Raw genomic sequence first — 12,064 nt, 5'->3', positions numbered from 1 at the left:
GTCAACACGGTGTTGCTCAGCGTGGCTTCGCTCATTGAAATGTCACCCAAGCGATGCATTGGTCAATGCGCAGGGCAATTGCATGAATCATAGGGCTGACACGGTCCACTGTCCCGCAGGATCCAATGTTCTCCGTTCGCTGTCAATTCAAGAACCCGCATTACGCGTGCCTGTCGATGGGCCGCCCCCCTGAGAAACAGGACTGCTCCCAGCACACTTTCCCTGAGAGTTCCCATCGCAAGCAGTTTTGAGGTCGGTTAATTGTCAGCGCGTATCTGATCGCCCGAGCATTAGGTCCGATCAGAAACGTTATCGTCATAAAATCTCCGTCAATGCAAGAACGAACTGTCTAGCACCCTATCTGTGCGGACAGAGGTTAAAATAAAGGACAAAGATGCTGCTGCCCTTCAGCTTCTTGCTCATGCCACTGCCTGTCGGAGGACCTCCGCTCAAGGGGATTCTCGAGGACCCCCCCCACTCGGTGGCATTTCGACCTGCTCTTCCACCCTGGTTCGAAGTCTTGGGAGAGGTGGAAGGGTATCCACATCTCACCCCACCCACACGCGACCTGCCAGTCGATTAACTGCGGTGCACTCATTTATACTGTTTGGACAGAAGTGATCAAAAATGGCAGCCCAGCCAAGATACCGAGAGAGAGCATGTCATCAACAACCTCCATGGCGTCGCACGCGTCTGATGGCTCCGGGAGCTCCAAAGGGTATGGACGTGCGTGTTTGTGTTCGCGTGTCTACGTGTGGATCATTGTGTGCCTGTGGGTGCTTTTGGCGAGCGGCGGCATTGTGGTTAGTGCATTGCCTTATGTAGCCCTTCGACGTAAGCTCTATTCCCGTCACGGCCGACACCGGCGATGAACATCTGAATTTATTCTGGGTCTCCCCTAGGTCAACTCGGCCTTCAAATAGTACCTAATGCGCTGTGTAAACATCATCAAAGGGGGAACAAAGATTGCCAAGCGTGGTTGTGGCCGCACGAACCGTTTTGCTAGACTTAATTGGATGCTCGCTAACAGCACTTATCTCGACAGTCTGCGTAGGCTACATGGGGGATCTTTGGCTTTGCTCTAGCATTTGTGCACGCATGCATTGGCAGTATGTGTGCAGCCTTAGCGGTAACACGATTAGTCTTATCAAGCCACAGCTGCCACTGAGCAACCAGCCCTGCTAATGGGAAGAAAACGCGTCTTTGGATGAGGCTGCATCCGCAAAATGGACAACGGGGGCTTAATTCCATGTCCTGTACAACGCAAGAGCAACTGATGTCCTGGCACTAATTAACGGAAGGGGAGAAACTATAACCTCGATGTGCTTGGCCCAACTCGCATGTAAACTCCCGCCAAAGATGCAATTTTCACCTTGGCTATTTTTAGGGTCTCCAAAGATCATGCTGGTAAAAAGGGGGGGGGAAGGATGTAAGTAATAAACAAGTCTTAAAATCGTTTTTCAAAAATCGGCTAGAAGATTTAAAAATGTTTTATTTAGTTAGTTATGTGTGTATTTGCTTGTTACCCTTCTTATTACACTAAGGTGGTTTATTTATTTATTTACATGTGTATTTGCTTGTTACCCTTCTTATTACACTAACGTGTTTGAACCTCCATTGCATCTATTTAAAATGATCTCAGCGGGGATACAGCACATTTTCAGTTTTCATAACTGTTAATTGTGCCCTGATATCAAAAGGATAGTGGCACTTTAAGTGTGAAAAAGGTGTGATCTCCTCTCAAATCAGATTCTTCTCCTTTCGTACGGCTGATGTAGACGCAGAGCAACAATTACAATTTCACATTCAGGTGGTCAAGCCAGATAACTGCGTCAAGAGTGGCGGAGTAGTGTATCGCTGCTGTGATGTCTCCTTCGTATTTGTGGATCAGGAATTGCGTCGTTATACATTGTACGGTCTGTTCAAATCAGATTAATAAGTTTGTATACACATTGCGTTTTATGTTTTACAATTATCCTTTTATAGCCTTTCATCTGTGCCATGCAATGAGTAACTAGTTAACATGTCAATTCGTAGTCCTCATCCTTAATACGAATTGCAGAGAGGGCCAATTTAATGTTTACTATGAAAAGAACGGAGTGTTAAAATAACTGTTAGCCTCAGGAGGTGTGAATACAGTAAGGTCAAACAAACCATGACATAACTTTCTTGCTTAGCCAATGGCACATAGAGAAATGACGCAGTTGAACAAGATTTGCATTGGTTAGTTCTGGGTTAGAAAATATAATCTTGGCATGTGCAGCTTAACTTGTAAACATGCGCTTTCTGACGCAGTCATTCACCCGGTTCAAATTAAAATGATAATTGGCGTGTCTTTGTCAATCCACTGCTCCCGATTATGTATCAGCGATAGAAGTTACAGGAGTCAGTGTGGCTTAGTTAAGAGGGGGCCCAGGACTAGTTTGGGATATCATTCGCCACTGATGTTTGCCATGGCTGGGGATTTAACTCAGGTTGTCATGGTCTTAGTGCAATGGACTTACCACTTTCGAATCGCCTTCCCCCCCCTCCTCAGCCTTCCCACCCCTTTCGCTGCTCAATGGTAAATATGTTGCTATTTGTTCAGTATTAAAAAAAGAGTGCAGTGAACTTTGTTTATTTTTTATTTTTCATGCATCGCAACCTGCAGTGGATTTACAAAAGGGGGTGTTGTGCGTGTACGGTGAAGCGAGTCGTCGAGATGTATGTGAAATGCATTCGAAAGTTACGACGACCGGAGTAACGTACACAAAATGCCATATTGACGACCTCCTCTTGTACCGTCATTTAGATGCAAACCACCATCCACTTTGAGGTGTCTAACTTAGACATCAGTTACACACGTATTGACGTTACGCATGCAAGTGCCCACATCTCGAGGACGTGCGCGGTGCCACGTTCCCCGCCACGACGCAGCCGCGTGAAGCCGATACCCCCTCCGACCGGCACCCCCCCCCCCTGGCACCACCGCTCCATTGAATGCGAATGCTTGCCCCCCTCTCCCACCTCCCTCATCCCCTGGCCGCCCTCCTAACCCCCCCCCTCCCCAACCCGTTCCCTCGCCACCCCCGTGCTGCCCCCCTCCCTCCCCCAGCACGGTCAGTCCTGACTCCCCTCCGTGGGTTCCCGGTAGAGACCCGACGGGGCCCGGCGTGCGGCCCAACGGCGCGCTGGCGAGCGGCGGTCGAGCGGCTCGCGGGGAGCTGGTGCCCAACACCGACCTGGGCCCCGGGCAGCTCATGGGCGCCAGCAAGTCGGGTAGGCAGCGACACCCCCCCCACACACACAATCCCCACCACTAACTCCCCACCACTACCTCCCCACGTCACCACCGACGTTTGTGGATTTTTTTCGCCGGGTCCCTCCGGTTTTTTCCCTCCACATTTGGAATCAACGTGCGTCTAGAGTGTTTGTCTGCTGTTATAAATGTGCACGTCACGATAAGGCACTTCGTTGAGCTATCATTTGTGGCTAGCTTCTGATAAAAAAAAGTTATATAGCTCAGTGGGCCTTACCTGGTAAAATAAAATAAATAGTTTAGTTTAGTTATCTAGCTTGGGTAGAAATATGCGTTTAGAGCAGTGTTCTTCATTGTAAGGCCCGTGGGCCACTGATGGCCTTTAGTGCGGCCCCTGGCGTACAGCCCACAACAATACACAACATGTGACAACACCCCCATTGTGCTGTCAAACTCAACAATGGTTTCAAATGTATGGCGGCCCTCAAACTGACATCTTATCGGCGAAAGTGCCCTCCCCCTCTGAAAATGTGTGAAGAATACTGGTTTAGAGTATTTTGTCTACTATACTTTTCCACATGATAAGCCACTTCGTTGAATTATCATTTGTGGCCAGGTCGCTTCTGAAAAAGAGCTATAGAGTTCAGTGGACCTTACCTGGTAAAATAAAAAATTGTTTAGTTTTAGTTGGTAAACATAGTCTATCCTGCCCAGTGTGGAGCTTGGGGTTGTCACCTCTCCTGGTTTTCCCAGAGTCGTCCTATTTGCTTAAAGATAGCTGTGCTGGGAAATGTTGTAAGTATTTCCTAACAACATTGAAAGATCCTGTTTTTTGTCAGCTGTCTAATGATACACCACTCGAGACAATGCTTTTGCATGTAGTTTTCTCCCCTCTTCTGCTATTGTCAGATATTCTTCTGCACCTGATGTGTTCTGGTTTTTTTGTATCTCAGAGGTGGCAGCCCTTCCGTCACTATCATTTCAGCCAAATGCAATAATTGTTGAAAATTGTTTCAGGCCCTTGTTGTTTGTCCATTCGCAACTCACTTGCAGAATTGTTGTTGTCATTATTTGCCTCTCTTGTCAGACATAACTGTATACATGATATAATATTAAAGAATTAAGTGATAATGGTGTAATTATCATCATTGTTTATTTGCAGCAACGTCACCATGAAAGTCATCATCATTTTGGTATCTGCAACAAGGTCACTATAACAATGATTATCGTCGTTTAGTGCAGTGGTTCTCAAAGTGTGGTCCTCCAGGTGACCTGCGGGGCTGATGCAAATGCAGGTTGATCTGGACAATGTTTATACCATTTGTTTTGGACATTCATTCAGAATTTACTTACATTTAACTTAAAAAAATTAAGTTCCGTAAACTACCCTGATTGAACGACCCTAACCTAAGGTGTAAATGCCCCCCCCCTAAAAAAAACCCTTAATGCTGCGTTTAAAAAAATATATATTGTTGTGTTCCGGAAATATGAAGAATTTTTATTTAGAGAGACAAGTGAATGCGTTTTGTCACCAGGGTGGTCTACGGAAATATTTGCATCGGCTGAGTGCTTTGCGAAACACTGGGTTAGTGTCAACAGAAACATGGGACATGCCATGATCTTCATCGGAAGTAAGGACTTGAAGAATGATAATCAGCATTGCTTATCTGCATCAACATCATGGCAATGCCTGTCGTAAGTTGCAGCTTAGGGCCTCGCATTTTGAGGGGCCTCTAAAAACGAAAAGTTTGAACAAAAACTGTTGAAGAATAAAGGAGATAAGGGAAAATATACTCTCTAAAACGGATATATTCATTCCGGTATGACGCAAATACACAGGCATTCCTCGATGGGGCCTCTTAGGCCTGAGGTTGCGTAGGGCCCCAGCATATCATAATCCGGCCCTGGTCATCATCAGAATTTCTACCACCGTCACCAATCCATCATCATCATCATCATTTAATCGTTATAATTTGCTCACAAATAAACAGGCAACACATCTCCGTGATCTCATTGCTTAAACTGAGACTTTCCAACTTCCGCAATTTCACTTGGTGCTGCAGATGTGGAGATCTGATCCCCACAACGACAAAGATCTGTTAGTGAGCACCTACAGTATAATGGCCATGGGGGGGCCAACACAATGCCCGGTGATCTTTGTCTACGCAGTGGTGATATTTACACAGATCACCCACTACTCGTTTAAGGCTGAGTCAAACTGGAGGAGGCCTTGGAGCAGTTTAGATATTTGTCACCAAAGTTGACCGTGAACTCGGGTTTTCTAGCGCAGTGCGCTCATCACTGCGCTACCGCTCCCCCCAGATGTGATCCTCACAAAGACAAAGATCCCCCGTATATCAGTTTAACACGTAGGCTTTCGCGACCAATATTATTCGTAATAAGAAATTCAGAACATCTTGTGAATGTGATTAAAGATATCAAACTTAATCCTAATGATATTCTGGTGAGTTTTGATGTGATTTCTCTATTCACTAAGGTTCCAGTGAACGAATCGCTTAAATTACTTGATACACTAGTAAAGAATGCAGGTTTACCAAAAGATATTCCGAAACTTGCTGACCATTGTTTAAATAACACTTACTTCTTATGGAGAGGGGATTTCTTTAAACAAAAGGAAGGAGCAGCAATGGGCTCTCCTTTATCTCCTGCTATAGCAAATCTGTACATGGAAAACTTTTAAATAAGAGCACTTGCCTCAAGCACATTAAAATCATATTTTTGGTTTAGATATGTGGATGACACTTTGGTTGTCTGGCCACATGGTAAAGATACACTTAATGATTTTCTAAATCATCTCAATACACAAAACCCGGCCATCCAGTTCACCATGGAAATGGAGGTGAATAACACACTCCCGTTCCTAGATATTTTGCTTGGACATGGCATAAACGGTAAAATAACACAGCGTTTACAGAAAGCAAACACACACTGATGCCTATCTGAATGCAGATTCGCATCATCATCCTGCTCAGAAATCATCTCTTATCAAGACGCTCATACATCGGGCTAAAACAGTGTCAGATGGTGAAAGTCTAGTGAGAGAGATCAAACACGTTAAAGAAGCATTCCGACAGAATGGCTACAATAATACTCAAATTAACAGAGCACTGAATGCCAAATCACGATCGCAAAGCAACACTGCTGAAAGCGATCAGATTCTTAAAACAATTACACTTCCATATATCTCAGGAGTAACTGAAAAATTAGCCCGTGTTTTGCAAAATCAAAACATTACAGTAAGATTTGGTACAGTACACAAAATTCAAAACTAGTATCTTGCACTAAAGACGAATTACCTAAATTATCAACAGAATGTGTGTATCAGATTAATTGTTTATGTGGCAGATGCTATATTGGACAGACGGGACGTAACATCAGCATAAGACTAAAAGAACACCAAAGAAATATTAAATTATCTCAAACACCTGTCGGCAGTGGCAGAAAATGCTTGTCAACAAGGACACTCAATTGATTTTGATAACGTTGAAGTGTTGTGTAAAACTAATTATTACTGGCAAAGACTAATTAGAGAATCCATTGAAATTGAGAGAAACAGAAATAACTTTAATCGTTCTGATAGCTATAGGCTTAGTGCGGCTTGGAAGCGTATTATTAAATAATACATATTACAATTCCTTATAGGGGAAACACATTAATTAACGGATTACTAATGTAGCATATAATCACAATAACACACATTACAACTAATTACTAATCTACAACTCATTACTAATCATAACCATTAACTGATTACCAATCGATTATATAATTACAATACCCCCTCAGCCTCAAATCACTGCACCTGAAATGAGTTAAGTGATGACGTCACCCTGCTGCTCTATTTAAGACCGGGAGCAAGTAAGGGCTTTACCATTCTGGCGAATTGCCCGATGATGCTGTAATTACCAGCGAAACGTCGTATTCAAACTGTAAATGTTGTGGATTCACTCTTCAACACACCGGTGGGCTAAAGTAGTGGACTAATTGTCTTTTGTCAACGTGACACTTTTTTTGCTGATTGGCCGTGTCGGGTGGTGGAAGGTTACGACACATTTATAAATATCCCCCGTATATCCTTAACAGACTGTTGATATTCTGGTAAGTTTTGATGTTGGGGCAAGTGCTGTTAGCGAATAGCACCTATGCAGGCTAGAATGGTACACTAGGGTGTGGGTGGGCCAGCACCACGCCCGACCACCTTTGTCTCCCCAGTGGTGATGTATACACACCACACCAGGTACTCATCTGAGGCTGAGTCGACCTAGGGGAGCCCCAGGACCGGTTCAAATAATCGTCACTGGTGTTGCCCGTGAGCGGGAATCGCACTCGGGACACCGGGTTCATAGCGCCACGCGCTAACCACTACACTACCGCTCCACACACACGTTGGGACACGCAGAGTGGTGTCAACAGTACCGTCAAACAAGTGAATGAAAGTTGACTGGAATTTTAAATCGTTTGACCGGTCATTCGAAAGACATTTGGACAGCGCCCTCTGCTGTACAAATTGAAGTTCAAACCAGCAATGCATTCTAGATCTAAGCACATTAGTATCCTAACTCATTGCAATGCAACGTGGCAAGACGTCTTTACCAACGAATGTGATGATGCTCATTATGGAATTTTTAAGAATAAGTTTTACCCTTTCTGGCAATGAAACAGTTGTGTTAAGATGTTGAAACACCAAAGAAACCTTTAGCAAGGAATCATGCCTGCATTAAGCACATATACTTGTTGCTAACATGCCAACAAAAACATGCTCTGATAGTATATGCATTGTCTTTGAAACTGATTGGTCCGCAGCAGAGACGGCTTTCTTTTGAGCCTCGTTTCAAACGGTATTAGACCATAGGACGCCAAAATGCGAACAGCACAAAGACGATGCCACTGTCAGGACATTTATAGCTACATCATGGGACCTCGTTCGTCTTTTGGCGTCCTCTGGTTTAACACTGCTTTAGGCTAGGCTCTATAGAAAGCTGTCTCTGGTGTGGACCAATCAGTTTCAAAGACAATGCATAAATTATCAGAGTATTTTTTTTGTTTTGCATGTTCGACACAAGTATATGTGCTTAATGCAGACATGATTCCTTGCAAAAGGATTCTTTGGTGTTTTAACATCTTAACACCAACTGTTTTATTGCCAGAAAAGCTCAAACCAATTCGTATATTTTGATACTGACAAGGGAGGTTCCATGATGTTATGGAATTTTTGTTCACTAGATATTAGATATTACTTAGGAAGTGACTGGCGCTATGCACTTTTAAATCTAGATTGAAAACTAATTTCTTTAAAACTGCTTTCTGTGTTTAGTTTGTTGTCCTTCCGCCGCACCTCCGATTAGCACGGTTGGCTACGTACAGTGCGAAATAAGTTCAACATGCGTACACACACATACAAAAAGGTAAGGTTGCAGCCCTGCAATTGCTTGCGACGCTGCTGGTGGTAGGTCCTCCACGAGATGTGGGCTCTAGAGAGAAGGTATTTGAGAAGGTATTTGGCCTACTCTTCCATAGTGGCCAAATGTACTGAGAGAGATGGGAGTACCCACACTTTATACCACCACACGGAACCTGGCGATCGACTAATGGAACTGTGGAGTGGTCAAATTTCGATTTAAAGCTTTCGTGACTGCAGGGATTCATATTCTTGGTTCTTTCGGTAAAGTCACGTAGAAGGGAAATAATAAAATAATAAAAAATAAAACTATCAAATTCTCACGACGTTTCGATTGCAACACAAGCAATCAAATTTTCTTGCTGTGGTTTTCACACCTGATGATGATGATTGCTTGTGAAAGAACCAAGAATAATGTGGAATGATCTTTAGGACCGCTGGGTCGAGAGTGCTGGAGGGGATGGGGGGTGGGGGAAGCAGGGGGGGGGTGGGGGTTTAGGAAACTTTCCCACTGTTTCAATTACCCTGCCGGGAGATCAAACCAGCAAACCTCTGGATTGTAATTCCAGTGCGCATTGTACGGTTACACAAGGGCAGCATTGTCTTCGGTAAGTAATTGGGGACTCGTGTTGTGCACACGCAGTGAGTGTTTGATATAATGAGCTATTGACCAAGCAAAAATGTTACAAGTGAGTTGCTACTGGGATTTGAGCTCTCATTGCTACTGGGATTTGAGCTCTCATTGCAAACGAGGGCTTCACATTGAGCAGGATGGACTACGTTCGCCACTGTTAGATATCCATGTCATAAAACCCAGGGCCGCATTTCCTCCTGAGCATTTTGTTAGCATTAGATTTACAGCGTTTCCTTTTTTTAATCCCAGCATTACAGCCGACTTGACAACCACGGTATTTCAGGCAGCTCCCTTTGGAAATGTTAAAGCAGAATGTGTGCCTCTCAGCATTCCCCGCAGAGAGTGCAGGAGTGCAGCTCATCTGCTGACTCGACAATCCATCAGACATGGCCACCAAGCATTAATCTTTTGAGTGGATGTGAAGGGGTTAGGGTTAGGGCAGCCAGTCACCACTGCCTCAAAATGATAGGGTGCTTAAAGTAAAAAGCACTGGATGTTTAATATCGACCCATTCCAAGTGCCCTTTGTAGCGGTGGCCTCGGCGTATTCTCTGTGGGGGGGGGGGGGGGGGGGGTAGAAAATAATCAGATGTCTCTATGCATTTTCCGTGTCTTTTCGGCTATTCACATTTTTTTTTTGTTAAAGCACACAAACGGTGCAATTACTGGACATCTGTAAAACTACTGAGCAACTGTGAAAAAGAGCTTCATAGCTCATCAGATTCCTCCAATCTAAATAAAGATTGTGATTTGAAGCAATTGGTGGGGCCCCAGGGTCCCATCATTGCCCCGGGGTGGGAAAAGCCGCGTAGCGACACGAGTCTTGCCTTACCGACAACAAAACTAGTGGTCAATCGATTGGCCTCGTCGAGAGCTACTCAGGGCACTAAGTTTCGTAAAAAGTTGAAAAATTACATAAACACGTTAAATTCACTGCCTGGGGGGCGGGCTCGCCTTGGCAAAGAAGCTGAGGATCGACGGCTGACCGGAGGGCGTCGTCGCCGCGCGCGACTGCGGCGGACGCCCCCCGGGGCTTGCATTTGGCCGGTGAGGTGGCGCCCATCGTGTTGATCGCCGCCTGCTGCTGGCGCTTGTTGGCGCGAGTCTGGGCGGGCGGCGCGTTGCTGTCGGGATCACGAGTGGGCGGACTGAAACATAATAATTATTGACCTGATTTTTGCGGGACCCCGGGGTCCCGCCAAATGATTAATTTAATAAATATTCTGATAGTGTGAATGGTGTATAATGGGAAGTTGCCGTGGTGTAATGGTTATCAGACTGCGCTTGCGATCCAGAGGTCGCCAGTTCGATCTCCTAGCGTGGCAGTTTAAGCGATGGGGACATTTTCTTGAATTCCCCTGCCTTTGTGCACCCAGCAATAGAAATGAGTCACACAGTAGGTCGCTGTGTGGTTGGGGTTAAGTGCGGGTACTCCAACCTATTCCAAGACATCGGGGTAGTACGGAAGAATTGAACAAAATATCCTCTAGAGCAGTAGTTCCCAAACTGTGGTCCACGCATCACAGGTTGGCCCGCAACCCACAACGTCGAGCGAAGTGTTCCGTGGAACTGTCGCAGAAACCACGATTTAGAGCATTATTGGTGCACGATAACCCGGGAACGTTTATTTGAGCGTTGACAATAACCCACCGGTTCCAGAAAGGTTGAGAACCAGAAAGGTTGCGAAACACAGCCGGTGGGTGCATCTTCCAGTTAGAATCGGAACGAGAATATTTATTTATATTGGAGGAATCCGATGAGCTATAAAGCTCTTTTTCACAGTTGTCTGGAAGGGGCGGTTAATAACGTTACAACAACAAACAATACAAAACACGATAGCAGTGCAAAGTATAAAAAAGGCAAACAATCACCCAAAAACTAAACCAGCCCCATCCCACCAGGCAAAGCCCACTGAGGCATTAACTTATTTTTCAGAAGCGGCCTAGCTATCACAAATAACAGCTCAACAAAGTGGTTTATCATGTAGAAAATATCTAAATAATCTCAATATAATGTCAATAATGGTATTTAAGACCGGGAGCAGATGAGGGCTTTACCATTCTGGCGAATTGCCCGATGATGCTGGATGTAATTACCAGTGAAACGTCGTATTCAAACTGTAAATGTTGTGGATTCACTCTTCAACACACCGGTGGGCTAAAGTAGTGAACTATTTGTCTTTTGTCAACGTGACACTTTTTTTGCTGATTGGCCGTGTCGGGTGGTGGAGGGTTACGACACATTTATAAATAACGCGATCTAACCCAAACACCTTTATTATGAATAATGTCAATAATATCAGTCATCTCAGTCAGCCAACCCATGGCACCTGGGTCTGTCCCGTGACCTCCTGCCAGCACGTGAAGTGCCTTCGACACTTCACGTGGCCTCAAAGTGCACCTGGCCTGGCACAGTCGCCGCTGTGACGTCACCGTCGTTTAATGGCGAATGGCGGCTGTTGTTGTTGAATGTTGAGGGTATTTTCTAGAGAGCCTCTCCAGAGCTTCCTCTGGCGGAGGCTCATCCACCAGCAGTTGCGTTATCGAGCAATTTCAGGGCTGCGCCTTTATACAACTTTGTGAGGATTATACACCACTTTAAAGCTTATAAAACTGCAATTCTAAATTAATGCAAAGCAAGCAACTCCATTGTTGGACTTTGTATGCAGCCACTAAAACGTGCAAAGCGGTGTTGCCAAATGGGGTTGAGTTTTATCGCAATAAATAACATTTGTTAGCAGTTTAATTGCTGGAGCATCCAATTAACTTGTAATC

General features: G+C 44.9%; 1 protein-coding gene across 4 annotated transcripts in view; it reads left to right on the top strand.

The window, feature by feature from the left end:
* Positions 1-12,064, top strand: part of LOC116942380 (protein piccolo) — a 179,815-nt gene that overhangs the window by 157,966 nt on the left and 9,785 nt on the right. For 2 of the 4 annotated variants that reach the window (XM_032954212.2, XM_032954210.2), the window contains exons 24-25: positions 616-718; positions 3,095-3,258. In XM_032954212.2, coding sequence (XP_032810103.2) covers positions 616-718; positions 3,095-3,258 — 267 coding nt within the window. The remainder of the gene's footprint in view (positions 1-615; positions 719-3,094; positions 3,259-12,064) is intronic. The other 2 variants (XM_032954211.2, XM_032954213.2) reach the window with 2 other exon arrangements.

This window comes from Petromyzon marinus, chromosome 14, assembly GCF_048934315.1.
Source record: "Petromyzon marinus isolate PM22_M1 ecotype Great Lakes invasive population chromosome 14, UKy_Petmar_22M1.pri1.0, whole genome shotgun sequence".
Lineage (NCBI taxonomy): Eukaryota > Metazoa > Chordata > Hyperoartia > Petromyzontiformes > Petromyzontidae > Petromyzon > Petromyzon marinus.
The sequence above is the reverse complement of the archived record's forward strand: the minus strand, read 5'-3'. Positions and strand labels throughout refer to the sequence as shown.